At 39.0% G+C, this 14,624-nt stretch overlaps 1 protein-coding gene across 1 annotated transcript in view; it reads left to right on the top strand.

Annotated features, from left to right (window-relative positions):
• ELK4 (ETS transcription factor ELK4) overlaps positions 1-9,371 on the top strand; it is a 28,111-nt gene extending 18,740 nt beyond the window's left edge. Inside the window, exons 4-5 of the mRNA XM_089686363.1 lie at positions 4,692-4,808; positions 7,535-9,371. Coding sequence (XP_089542489.1) covers positions 4,692-4,808; positions 7,535-7,633 — 216 coding nt within the window. The 3' untranslated portion in view covers positions 7,634-9,371. The remainder of the gene's footprint in view (positions 1-4,691; positions 4,809-7,534) is intronic.
• Positions 9,372-14,624: the final 5,253 nt, after the last annotated feature.

Raw genomic sequence — 14,624 nt, 5'->3', positions numbered from 1 at the left:
ATTGCCCCGTCCATCGTCCCTTTGATGCGGTCTAGTTGTCCTGTCCCCTTAGCATAAAAACATCCCCAAAGCAGAATGTTTCCACCACCTTGTTTGACAGTTGGGATGGTGTTCTTGGGGTCATAGGCAGCATTCCCCCTCCTCCAAACACGGTGAGTTGAGTTGATGACAAAGAGCTTGATTTTGGTCTCATCTGACCACAACACTTTCAACCAGTCCTCTATCATTCAGATGTTCAGAGGCAAACTTCAGACGGGCCTGGACATGTGCTTTTTTGAGCAAAGAGACCTTGCGGGCACTGCAGGTTTCAATCCTTGTCGGCGTAGTGTGTTACCAATTGTTTTCTTGGTGACCTTGGTCCCAGCTGCCTGGGGATCGTTGACAAGATCCTCACATGTAGTTCTGGGATGATTCCTCACTGTTCTCATGATCATTGACACCTCCACGAGGTGAGATCTTGCAGGGTGTACCAGACCTAGGGAGACTGATAGTTGTTTTGTGTTTCTTCCATTTGCGAATGATTGCATCAACTGTTGTCACCTTCTCAACAAGCTGCTTGGCGATAGTTAGGTAGCCCAGTCCAGCCTTGTGTAGGTCTACAATTTTGTCCCTGACATCCTTGGACAGCTCTTTGGTCTTTGCCATGGTGGAGAGTTTGGAATCTGATTGTTTGATTGCTCCTGTGGACAGGTGTCTTTTTATACAGGTAACAAATTGAGATTAGCAGCACTCCCTTTAAGAGACTGCTTCTAATCTCAGCTTGTTACCTATATGAAAGAGACCTGGTGGCCAGAAATCCTGCTTGAATGATAGGGGATCAAATACTTATTTCCCTCATGAACATTTGATTTTTAGACTGATCCTTTCTTTGTGAGTGGGCAAACATTCAAAATTAGCAGGGGATCAAATACTTATTTCCTTCACTGTATATATTATTTATTTTTTGTTTGTTTTTGGGTAGTTGCAGGAAGTAGTGAAAAAATGTCCCCCAGGGACAATGGACAAATGAAAAAAATTGACAGAATCTTTTCTATCTTTTCCTCACTCTCCCAAAAAGTACCAAAAGCAATATATATATGACAGGTGGAGCCTGGCAAAGTTAGCCACCCTCTAGCTTCTTATCATTGAATAAGATCTTTCTGTCCTACTTCCTGGCGGGGGGGTTGCTGTTCACACCCATCTTTTCATTTATTGTTTGCTCTTTTTAGTAGCTTGGGAATTATGATGAAACCCACATTTTAGCAGTTAGTGTATCTTTAGCTAAAACTTTATTTTTTAATTTTGGATAGAGTGGGGAAAGATTGGAACATCTGTCAGGTTGTACTGCTGTTGAAGGCTTCATTGGAGAGATTACTTCACTTTCTGTCTGGTTAAAAAAAAAAAATTCCTCAGTAAAGAGAGTGAGGGGACTTCTCTGTAAGCAACACAGAGAGAGGTGAAAATGTTGTGTTAAGTAGGGGAAGGCTAGAACAGAGCTAGTCCGTTTTCTATTGCTTGTTTCCCTGTTGTACATTATCCCAAACTTAATTTCTGGTAGAATGTTGTCCCCTGAACATAAAGTGAAGGTAGCAATTTTCTGTTAAAGCAGGGCTTGACAAATCCTCTTTGAATCTAGGAGCCAACTAAAAAAAAAATTAGGAGCCAGTTTTTTAAATCGGCTGCCTGGTGCCCAAAACTGGATGTCCGGGGAATTGGGCAATAGGAATTGCTCACGCCTGGTGCAAGGCCCAGACTAGGACAAAAAATAGGCCTTTGGCATTAAAGACTGAGCATTCCAGGCCCTGTTGCCGCTCCTGCCTCTTTTTATACTTCACGCCAAAGCGAGGCATGAAACGGACCTGGAGCTCGCTCCTCTGGACCCTAGACAGCACGCCGAATGAGAGCATAGGGACAAAAGCCATGTAGCCAATCCGCATCGTATCCTCCCCTCGGAATGTTTGTGGTTCGTGGCCCGCCCCCTTGCTGGTAACTGGCAAGCTCTGAAGCCATAGAAGCTGTATCTTTCAGCATCTTTTGCTCATTTGTTGTGGCATCCCTAGAATGTCTTGTGTTTGTGTTATGGTGTTGGGGTTTTGTGCTGTCTGCCATGTGACTGCAAACGGAAGGAGATCTACAACTAAAAGGCACCATGGACCGTGTATGCCATGAACTGGAGCGTGAGGCCGGACAAGAGGCTCCGGTTGGCTCTGGGCTGTTTTGTAGAAGAATATAATAATAATAATAAGGTAACCAGGGGAAAGTAGGAAGTTACAGGCCAGCTAGCTTGCTTGCTGTGTAGGTGGGCCAGGATGACACATTGAAAGTGTAAGTTCACCTTTATAGAAAATCTGTTAGGTGACCTTACACTGGCCCCCTCCCCATCTCCCCTCAGTCCTGTTGTACTGGTGTCCCACGATACCCCGCTGTCAGGCACCAGGACGGCGCTTCACTGGTTCAGAGGTTTGAAATCCCTGTGGCTCTCTTTCCAACAGTGACAGGACAGGCTAGACAGATTCTGATTGGTCAGCGTCATCCATGTGATGGCACTGACCAATTAGAATTCCTCTTGTCCATACATGCAGAGAGGTACGGATAGGAGACTAAAGCGATGTGCCGGACAGCTGACCAAGACCCAGGCGCCCTAATCACCATGGCAACCTAGCGCCTGGGATTTGTCAAGTCTTGTGTTAAAGTATATGTGAACTCTCACCTTGTCAAACAACCCATACAGTTTTTAGGGGATCTAATGACTTTTCCCCATTTTATCAAAATAATTTGAAATATACCGAGTTGGGTTGTCTTAAAGGTGTTTTTTTTTTGTTTTTTTTTGTACCTAAATGCATTCTCTGGTAAAAAAAAAAAAAAAAAAAAACCTTCTGTGTCCCAGCCCACTTATACTTAACTGAGCCTGTGCGGCGCTGTGCACAGGAGCAGCGGCTTTCTCTGTTGTCTCCCTCCTCACAGGACAGATTGGTAGCAACGGGAGCAAGTGGCTCCTTCTGCTGTCAGTCAAATCCTGTGGTAAGTAACCATGACAAGTGGCTTGCTGATGGGCGGGTGCTTAAAAAGGCAGGAGGAGCCAGAAGCACTGGTGAAGGGCCCCCAGAAGAGGAGGATTGGGACTTCTGTGTGCAACAATTTTGCACAATGCAGGCAAGTATAACATGTTTGTCAGCTTAAAATATGAGTGGGGCAGGCTCAGCCAGGGCTTGAGGCCACCAGCTCCCCCCTCCCATTCCCCAATCCTTGTGTCTGCAGCCCTTTTTCTGTTGTAAAGCCCTGAACACCCCCACGCCTTTCACTCGGCAGACCCTTTGTCTTTTCTGAAGCCCTGACATCACAGTGCTGATAAATTACAAAAACACAAACCCACAGCAACATACAGCCATCTGCGCTTCTTGCATTTTATTATCCTTCCCTTTTTGCCTGTCCACTTCATCCCAGGCTTTCACCAAGTCCCCATTTTTTTTCTTCCCTTTCATGGCTTCCCCATAGGGGATATCTGACATTATTCTTCCCTGTCATGGCTTCCCCATAGGGGATATCTGACAACATTATTCTAAGGGCACAGTCAGCTCTATCAGCCAACATTCAATGTATCATGCAGATCCTACAGAGATTTGGGTGGACCCTAAATCTCCAGAAATCAGTGTTGGAACAGTCTTGAAATTTTGCTTGAAATATCCGAACCTGGTGTGGTTGGTCATAAAGTTGACTGTGCATACACTAAAGTTTCAGGGCTGGTTCACAACACAGATGCGTTTTTGCTTAAAGATCACACAAAACTCATTCTGCATGCATGTTGTTTTTTTTTTTTTGTTTTTTTTTAAATGTGTTTTTCAGTGTTTTCCAGTTCAGTTTTTTTTTTTTTTTCGTTTGTTGCAATGCGTTTGGTGCGTTTTTGATGCCTTTTGCCATGTTCCAGGGAAAAAAAAAAGTTTTGTTTTTTCTTCCCTGGAACAGATCACCCTAGTGTGAACTATGCTAATGGAATCCATATAACCTACTGTCCATGTGGGTTTTTGATGCAGGATAAAACATGCACATTTATATATTATTTATTGCCATTTTTCCTACCTTTATCTTTTCTTGTGATGGGGTTAAAAAAGGTTAAAAAGTACTTATATCGGTAAGTCCTCTATTCTGCATTGTCAGTCAGGGTATGACTAATCATCTACATTGCCATTGTACTAAATACTTCACACACTCTGTCAGAAATGTGTTCCATGCTTGCCACTGTTTCTGGAATAAATTCAACCTAAAATAAGTTATAATCCGGTTACATGTTTGTCAGTGTTTCCATTGGAAATTCAACCTAAAATTGGTTATACCCCCATTGCCTCAACTGATCTCAAGTTAAAAGGTGGTTATAAAAACCAGAGTCTGTAATCTGTGCCCTTTTTGAAAATTCTAGTTGCTTGTCCTTCCTGGTGATCCAAAATCTTCTGTAATTTGTTACCTAGTAGTGCCAATCAGGAATTCTGGTGTAAATGTGATTGCAATGTCAACCTACATCACAAGCTTCCTATAATGAGCCCTTGTTGTTTTTCTTTGTGGGCAAACCCTTCGTTTGTCTGTATTTGTATTATAATTTTAATAAGCACATTTTCTTTCTAGTGCACCAATATATGTATATAGCCAAGCAGTGTCAACAAACAAGTTTTAAAATATTGTAATTTTCTTTTTTTTTTTTTTTTTTTTTTTTTTAATAGACCCCCATATTGCTAACTCCAAATGCCATGCTCTCCAGCATACACTTCTGGAGCACATTAAGTCCTGTCGCTCCTCTCAGCCCAGCAAGATTACATGGTGCTAATACCTTGTTCCAGGTGAGTGAGCCAATTGTGCAGTGCTAATGATATATTTTCTTTTTTCTGCTAAAATTTGCTACAAGTCTTTTTTGTTTTTCTTTTAAAAATACTTATTCATATCACACTAGTTGGCTGCTTTCTTTTGATGGCAAAATCTTACTTTATGGAGTGCATTTAAAGAAGAAAATCTCAGAACTAATCATCCTGCAAAATTGCATTTGTTCTGTGCAGTTGCTGGCAAAATTGAATGTTGCTACGCTATTTTCTCTCCTGGTCAGATGTTTGAAATTCATAAGAATAACGTGACTTAGGAAAATACCACATCATGGCCACCAAATGGAGCTGATGATCATAGGATATACAGTTCCTTGAAAAAATATTCATACCCCTTGAAATTTTCCACATTTTGTCATGTTACAGCCAAAAACGTAAATGTATTTTATTGGGATTTTATGTGATAGACCAACACACACTGCCACATAATTGTGAAGTGGAAGGAAAATGATAAATGGTTTTCAAAATTGTTTACAAATAAATATCTGAAAAGTGTGGCATGCATTTGTACTGAGCCCCCCCTGAGTCAATACTTTGTAGAACCACCTTTCACTGCAATTACAGCTGCAAGTCTTTTTGGGGATGTCTATACCAGCTAGAGAGTGACATTTTTGCCCATTCTTTTTTTCAAAAATAGCTCAAGCTCTGTCAGATTGGATGGAGAGCGTATGAGAACAGCAATTTTCAAGTCTTGCCTCAGATTCTCAATTGGATTTAGGTCTGGACATTCTAACACATGAATATGCTTTGATCTAAACCATTCCATTGTAGCTCTGGCAGTATGTTTACGATCGTTGTCCTGCTGGAAGGTGAACCTCTGCCCCAGTTTCAAGTATTTTGCAGACTCTAACAGGTTTTCTTCTAAGATTGTCCTGTATTTGGCTCATCCATTTTCCCATCAGCTCTGACCAGCTTCCTTGTCCCTACTGAAGAAAAGCATCTCCACAACATGATGCTGCCACCACCTTGTTTAACGATGGGGATGATGTGTTCAGGGTGATGTGCAGTGCTAGTTTTTCGCCACACATAGCGTTTCCTTTTGGCCAAAAAGTTATTTTTGTCTCGTTTGACCAGAGTACCTTCCCATGTTTGCTATGGCTTCTTGCAAACTACAAATGGTATTGTTATGGTTTTCTTTCAACATTGGCTTTTTTTTCTTGCCACTTTTCCATAAAGGCCAGGTTTGTGGAGTGCATAACTAATAGTTGTCCTGTGGACAGATTCTCCCACCTGAGCTGTGGATCTCTGCAGCTCCTCCAGAGTTATCATGGGCTTCTTGGCTGCTTCTCTGATTAATACTCTCCTGGCCTGGCCTAGCCTGTCAGTTTAAGTAGGTTTGCCATTGTGCCATACTCCTTCCATTTTCAGATGATGGATTGAACAGTGCTCTGTGAGATGTTCAAAGCTTGGGATATTTTTTTTATAAACTAACCCTGCTTTAAACTTCTCCACAATTTTATCCCCCACCTGTCTTCTGTGTTCTTTTGGCCTTCACGATGCTGGTTGTTCACTAATGTTCTCTAACAAACCTCCTGAGGGCTTCACAGAACAGCTGTATTTATATTGAGATTAAATTAAACACAGGTGGACTCTATTTACTAATTAGGTGTCTTCTGAAGGCAATTGGTTCCACTAGATTTTAGTTAGGGGTAGCAGAGTAAAGGGGGCTGAATACAAATGCACGCTACACTTTTCAGATATTTGTAAAAAAAATTTGGAAAACCATTTATCATTTTCCTTCCACTTCACAATTATGTGCCACTTTGTGTTGGTGTACCACATAAAATCCCAATAAAATACATTTACGTTTTTGGTTGTAACATGACAATGTGGAAAATTTCAAGAGGTATGAATACTTTTTCAAGGCACTGTACTTTTACTCATTCACAGGATGCATAGCTCTGCATTTTTCTTTGTTATAAATAAACTCCTATGAGGAACAATGGGGCTTTCTCTTTCCTTTAAAGGATAAGTTCACTTTTAAGAGCATGTCACACCTATATTTAAGGTGTAAAAGGTACAAAGAGGGGAGCGCTGGCAGCTGAAGGTGGGGACATATAGGAGCATGTTACACGCATATTTAGGGTGTAACATGCTCCTATGCCCCCACCTCTTACTGTCAGTGCTCCCCTCTTTGTGACAGCGGGTGAGGGTTCTTCTCCCCACACCCGCTGTCACAATTTGAAAACGGCGTAACTGTGCAGGGCTCTGCCCACATGGCCGCACCATTCATTCACAGTCTCCTATGAATGAATGAGCCACAAGTACCATCTGCCATTGTGGCTGATGGCTCATAGTTCTCAATGAACTGCGAGGGCGCTGAGGAGCACTCTCGCAGTTCATGGATTCTTACTTCATACTTTTTTTATGGTAATTAACAAAACTAAATGGACTGGGGGGGGATAATGCTCCAAAAATAACTTGCCCCTTCAACCCCTGCTCCAAATTCTGTCCAGATTTTGGTCCTCATGGGCAAAAGAAGCACCAAGATCAGGTGATCAGTGCTCTGGCATTAGTCATGTGCTTGCCATCAGTTTTTCCGTGGGGTGTCTACCATAATTGCAAGTTAGCATCTTTCATATATTTTAAAGATAGTTGTGTTTTTTTTTTTGTTTTTTGTTTTTTTTTTTCCCTTTTGTATTTATTGGAATAGTTTTATCCATTTCTTTCTTTTTTTTCTGTGTTTTTAGTTTCCTTCTGCTTACAACAGCCATGTTCCTCTCACATTGTCAAGCTTCGACAGTCCATCTACTCCAGGACCCTTTACTCCTGATTTGCAAAAGTCCTAGCAGATGCCCAGGGCAAAAAGGGAAACGCCTGCAGTTTTATATTTTTTCTGTCAAGTTTTGATTTCATCTGCCATTTTTGGAGTACCTTTTGCACCTGGATTACTATTTGCTTATAGAATTAACCATGTGAATATTTTATCAATTAACCAATGTAATTTCAGATTCACAGAATTAGAATCTGGCAAAATCTATCTGTCCTTTTTCAAAGATTGAAGTTTGGCCATTCTCCTTGCACTTGGTTCATTACAATAAATGAAATGGAGCAATGAACAAATCCCAAGAAGAGCACTATTTTTTTCTGCAGACTTTTGTTTCAATGATTACAAGTGGGATCAATTTTTAATATAATTCCAATTGGCAAATGCCTTAATTTTATAAACTGCTTATATGAAAGAGTAGCTATTAGATTCATTTTATATAACATGAGAAAAAAATTATGGAGTTTAAATTTAAAATGATTTCCACAAAATTGAGATGTGCATTGTACAAAAATGGCACCTTTTTTAAGATAAAACCTCTTACTGACAAGTAGGAAAAACATAGCACTTAAGCTGAATGGAAGCCAAAGGGAAGAAGCAGACCTCTGAGAATGTCATGCATGGTTTAGCACTGAACAAATTTTAAGTTTTTGGGAGATAACAAGTATGAAACTGAGTGCAATTCAAAATTCCAAAAGTTCAGTCATCTTGCAAGAAACGTTTCATGCATATTTGTTTAAAAATGGAGGAATGGACTTCATTATATTATGGAATGACATCAGAAAAATTAACTTTTATTTTGGCAACATGAAACCTGTTATGTCATAACTGCAAGAAAGTGTGCCTGTTTAAAGTTTTTTTTATAGTCTGCTGCGAATTATTACCCTTATTGTTTTCTACTGTAAGATCTATGCAAAATATTTAGTTTTTTGAGATGGATATGTATTTCATTTTTTTTTTCTTATATATTCATATAGATTATAAGAACAGCATTTGTAGACTGTTTATCTCTGCTCCAGCTGAAGCATGAATGTGCAATCTTTTGTTTTACAGAGACAAAACATACTGGGTCCCTAAGATATAATTATTATTTTTTTTTCTTAAATAGGTGACACATGCTAAACTTTCTGTTCTATTTTTTTTCCCATGAGGTTGGATGTGAACTACATAACTGTGCAATCTCTTGTAAATTTATCAAGTAGATGCGGTTGTGTGTCCAACTTTTATATTTCCAGTGTTGATGGACACTGCCTCATGATCAGTAATTGCCTTGTGATCAGAAAATTATTACTTTTGGCTTTGTGCTCTGTACTTTTTTAGTGATAATCTGTGAAAACATTTAAGGGAACTTGACTGGCACATGTTGGCCAGCTCTTTTAAAGCTTTGTTACAAGGATGAAAGCAATATATACCCATAATCCTCAGCCATAAAAGGTCAAAATAGTCTTGATTAAAACACAAATCTATTGACTCTCAGATTACAGATTATTCTCAGGATACATTTTTATATGCACTAGAATCTAATTGTGTTGTAGTTTACAATACATTAGACCACCACTCATAAAAGAAAATATCTATAATTTTATGCTAGGGTAAGAACTGTTTACAAATCAATTAGCACTTATATTTTTACATGAATAAAAATATTTTTTTAAAAGAAAATATTTTTCTGTGCCCAGCAGGAAGTAACTGATTTTGATTTGATTTGCACCACTGTCATGCATTGCTCTCTAATATTAAAAATGACTGTCTTGACCATAGGATCCTCCTGTACTTTTGGGCTGGCTGTTCCTTCAAAGTGGACTTTGTATATATGAACTGCTATTAAGGTGCACATAATGTGCTCATAATTCAGTTCCTGTTTTTTAATGCTAAAATTAATATTTGGGTCTTTCAAGTGGTTGTAAAAGACCTTCTGTGAGCAGCCGCCCCCCCAAATACCAACCTGAGCCCCTCGATCTTGAGCCATTGTAAGAGAGCACACAGAGCAGTGGTTTGGGAGTACCCATAGCAAGGTGCTTGCTGTGGGGACACTTGGCAGGAGGGAGGGGCCAGGAGCGTCAGCTGGGTACTTGCGAAGAGGAGGATCAGGGCTGCTCTGTGCAAAACCACTGCACAGAGCAGGTATGTCATGTTTGTTATGTAAAAAAAAAAAATCTGCATTTACAATCACTTCAGTGATTATGTTGTTCCAATATAACAAATACATATGGTTTTGCATTGGCATTATGGATTTAAAGCTCCCCTGTCACAGGGAAAAGAAAACTAAGCATTACAAAACATGCATAAACTAGTCCTTAGTTAAAATGCAGAATGAACTGTAGATCCAGATAATAGCAGTTATATTGCAATCTTCATATGTCCTGTATAAGCTGGGCTTTGCCTCACTCCTAGAGATGTACAATTTTCAGAAATTTTTAAACTATGGGGAAAAAAAGTTTTTTGGGTTTTTTTTTTTTTTTTCCTCCTTTTTCTTTTCTTTTTTTTCCCCAGAATAAATGGAAATTTCAGTTTGGAGTAGTTTTACAAATTGAAAGTAATTTTGTTACGCTTGGAACATGAAATGCAGTGTATATAAAAGTATTATGCTTGAACTTCAAGTACAGCATACTCAGTAAATTTTTTTTTTTTTAAATTGCATTTTTGATTACTAAAGGAATAACAAGGACTGAATGCTTTAAAAACATTTCAGCTATACATGAGAACCGATAACCACCCCCCTTTCCCTCAAAAGCAACAAAAAAATCTGATTTTCCCCCTTAGCACCAAAAGCAGAACGTGTTTCTGGACTGAGAACTCAAGGGAAAAGCACTTTCATTCTAGTCCTCCTAATTTACTTCCAAAAAGTATTTTTAATGTCTTTAGGGCACCTCTGGCATACAAGGATGTCTTTGGAAAAGAATATTTCTTGCACTGTGGAAATGTTTCCAAACTCTAGAATTTGGTCTCACCATTTTACTGAGCGGAGGAAAAGATAAACCAGTTTTCTGACCAGACTATGGGTAAACGTTATGCTGTAGAACATTGTTAGGAAACCATTTAAAGGTTATAAAGATTGTCGGATTTGTCAGACAAATGTATTCTTTACCTGTCAATCTAGGACTGAGAGGAGGACAGAAACTATAATTTTCTGTATCCCAACAATCACCCAATTGTAAGAGGTACAAGATTTAGCCTTCAAAGAAACTAAACTGGAGCCTTTCCCCATGCATTGCCCCCTAGTAGCAGAAATACATATTTCTCTGATTTGAGAAGTACAGTGTTACTTAAATTATATTCCAGGATTTACTTGTTTTTTCTAGCTGAGAGAACTTGCAATAATTTTAGGACTTTACATAAAGTTTACATAAAGTCCCAAATCTTTCATGTAAGGTCTTCATGTTATATAGTTTGAATACTGTGTGTGTGTATACAGTTGTGTTCAAAATAATAGCAGTCAGACATCACTAACCTGATCAATCACTGTTTTTGGTAGAAATGATATAAATCCAACAGACCCAATAGTCATGATATGCATGCTGCTGATTCTGTGTAATTGAATCACTAATTGAAAGGGGCATGTTCAAAATAATAGCAGTGTGGAGTTCTATTAGTGAGGTCATTCATTCTTTGAAAAACAGGTGGCAATTATTGTCCTTATTTATGGAAGGAAGGCAGCAAATGTACATGCTGGTTACAGTGTCTTTCTCTCTGAAATTCTGAGGAAAATCCGTCGTTCCAGACATTGTTCAGAAGTACAGCGTATCTTGATTAAAAAGTTGATTGGAGAGGGGAAAACATATAAAGAAGAAAATTATAGGCTGCTCAGCTAAAATGATCTCCAATGCTTTGAAATGGCAACCAAAACCTGAAAGACGTGGACGAAAAACTACCATTCAAATGGATAGAAGAATAGCCAAAATGGCAAGGACTCAGCCAACAATCAGCTCCAGGAAGATCAAAGAAGGTCTAAAGTTCCCTGTGAGTACTGTTACAATTAGAAGACGCCTATGTGAAGCCAAGCTATCTGCAAGAAGCCCCCGCAAAGTCCCACTGTTGAAAAAAAGACGCGCTGAAGAGGTTACAACTTGCCAAAGAGCACATTGACTGGCCTAAAGAGAAATGGCGCAACATTTTGTGGCCTGATTAAAGTAAGATTGCTCTTTTTGGGTCTAGTGGCCGGAGACAGTTTGGCAGACGACCCCCAAACATTGAATTCAAGCCACAGTACACTGTGAAGACAGTGAAGCATGGTTGCGCAAGCATCATGATATGGGGATGTTTCTCATACTACGGTGTTGGGCCTATTTATCGCATACCAGGGATCATGGATCAGTTTGAATACATCAGAATACTTGAAGAGGTCATGCTGCCTTATGCTGTAGAGGAAATGCCCTTGAAATGGGTGTTCTAACAAGACAACGACCCCAAACACACCAGTAAATGTGCAACATCTTGGTTCCAGACCAAAAAGATTGACGTTATGGAGTGACCAGCCCAATCCCCACTTCTTAATCCAATGGAAAACTTGTGGGGTGACATCAAAAATGCCATTTCTGAGGCAAAACCAAGAAATAGAGAAGAACTGTGGAATGTAGCCCAATCATCCTGGGCTGGAATACCTGTTCACAGGTGCCAGAAGTTGGTTGACTCCATGCAACACAGATGTACAGCAGTTCTCAGAAACAGTGCTTATACAACTAAATATTAGTGAAGTGATTCAAAGGAAAGCAAAATCTTCAAACATTTTTCAGTTTATATAGTGAATGTTTGAGTTTGTAAAGAATACAAACACTGCTATTTTTTTGAACAGTCTAATATTCACTTTTCTTCAATTTTTTTAGAGGAACAACACAAATTTGATATATTTTTCTTCATGTTTTGATTTGGAATAGAATGTGTAGTGTTCCCAATGCATTTGTGTGTATGGAAATTAAAGCCATTAGAAGGATTTCGAGCTTTATTCACTTTTTTTCAACACACTGCTATTATTTTGAACACAACTGTATATCATTGTAAAAGAACATATTCCACACTCCCTTTTTTTTTTTTTTTTTTTTTTTTTTTTTTTTTTTTTCTGGAAAAAATAAACAAAACATGGCTTTGGGAAAAAAAACATGGTTTTTCCAATTTTTTTTCCAGGCCTTCCCGTGTCTACTCACTCCACACAGCAACAAAATTTTATCCAGCCTAGTTGCTTGTGACTTTGTTTCTGTCTACAAATGTAGTATTTCACCCTCCATACATAAAGAAGTACCAACATTCAGAGTTTCACATATTGTCCATGCAGGAATAGGAATCCATTGTACATTTAATGGAAACAGGTATTTTCCCATCATCCCCCCCCCCCCAAAAAAAAAGTGTACACTTGGGACTGCTATATACAAGTACTTTTCACTTACACACTTTCTTATAGTACCCTATTTCCACTTCAAAGTGTATTGTGTGAAGATGCTATTCAGAACCTTTGTGAAGTTTGCCATATGTATGACAAACTTTGATTGTGCATGTAGCATTGACGGCATTTCAAACAAAAATTGGTACAGTGCTGAAAAAAATATTGTATTAAAGTGCAAAACTAATAATATGGAGATATTAAATATAAGTGATAACGCAAAAGTGAATGAAGCGCTGCAGTGAGCGCAATGAAACAAGTGTGGCTGTGAAAGTCATTAAACAAAATAAGTGTTCATATGATGGTGACGGTTTGACAAACACCGGTCAAAGTCGTGCTGCACTCGGATTCTATCACACAGGTGGGATCACATTATTTCATGTGACTTTTATCCGTACAGGGAATTGATCACCAGATGCACATAGTAAAAGCGCAATGTGTTGAATTATATATTGACCAAGGATCTGCAGGAAGCCCCCTTTAAATGGACCAGACAGACAGCATCGGAAGAGATTCCCTCCTCTGGATCTGAGACTGCTCTGCAACTGTAATCCAACTGGAGTCCTGGAAATTATTTAGCTCGATAGCCAAAAAAGAAGGTGCCGTACGCCGTGACGTCACGTGAGGCTCCGGCGGCCATCTTAGAGAGTGGCTGGTCAGTTCCACTACTTTTAAACTGTTTTTTTTTTTTTTTGCACAATTTCCACGTGGAAGATGTAACTTTTTTTTATTCAAATAAATCAGATTAATACTACACTATGAAAACCTTCTTTTTTAGCTCTCTATTGAGCTAAATGATTTCCAGGACTCCAGTTGGACTTTCACAGCTGCATTTGTTTCAATGCGTTCATTGCAGTGCTTCATTCACTTTTGTGTTATCACTTATATTTAATATCTCTATCTATATTATTAGTTTTGCACTTTATTACAATAATATTTTTGTTCGGCGCTGCACCAATTTTTGTTTATATTTCATATAAGGTTTAGGGTTCCTTTTTAGCGCATTTGCTGCTTATCTCATCAGATTCTTGAGCTGTCCCTTTGTTCAGTATTGACTGCAGTTCCCCTTCTTCATTTCACGAAGTACAGTACTTGCTCACTACAGAATAACCTCCAGCACAAATGTCTATTTTATCCAGTTTGCCTCTCTCTTGTAACAGAGGTAGCTAAAGTCCATGCACAAATACCATTAATTTGTCAATGAACAATGCTACACTATTTCTTTTTTTAAATGTTTTCAGTTTTCTGTTTGGTCATTGTTATAGGGACTGGGTGCAATTGGGTTGCTACTGTATATTCGTATATTAAGAGCTATTTTGTGTATGAACCATTGCAGTATGTTGAGAAGAGTCCTTTTGTGTGTACTATTGAAGCAGATGTAAAGCTAAAAAAACAAAAATCTGCCAGCTGGCAAAGTATTTTGGTATAAGCAAAATTCTAAATCTCTTTAGTCGCAAACATTTACTTTATCTGCTATGTGTGTTTTTAACCTGTACATTGCTGCACAAGCACAGTACAGTGTAAAGACCTGGCATCAAGCAGATGCTGGGAATGGAGCCAGGTTCCAAGATAACTTAACTCTAGCTCCTGCCCAATGGGTAAAACAAGAAGAGAAGAAAATGGCAATGGCGGGGATGTA

This window comes from Staurois parvus, unplaced genomic scaffold (assembly GCF_062004578.1).
Source record: "Staurois parvus isolate SC_StPar_1 unplaced genomic scaffold, SC_StPar_1.0 ptg000395l, whole genome shotgun sequence".
Taxonomy (NCBI): Eukaryota; Metazoa; Chordata; class Amphibia; order Anura; family Ranidae; genus Staurois; species Staurois parvus.
The sequence above is the reverse complement of the archived record's forward strand: the minus strand, read 5'-3'. Positions and strand labels throughout refer to the sequence as shown.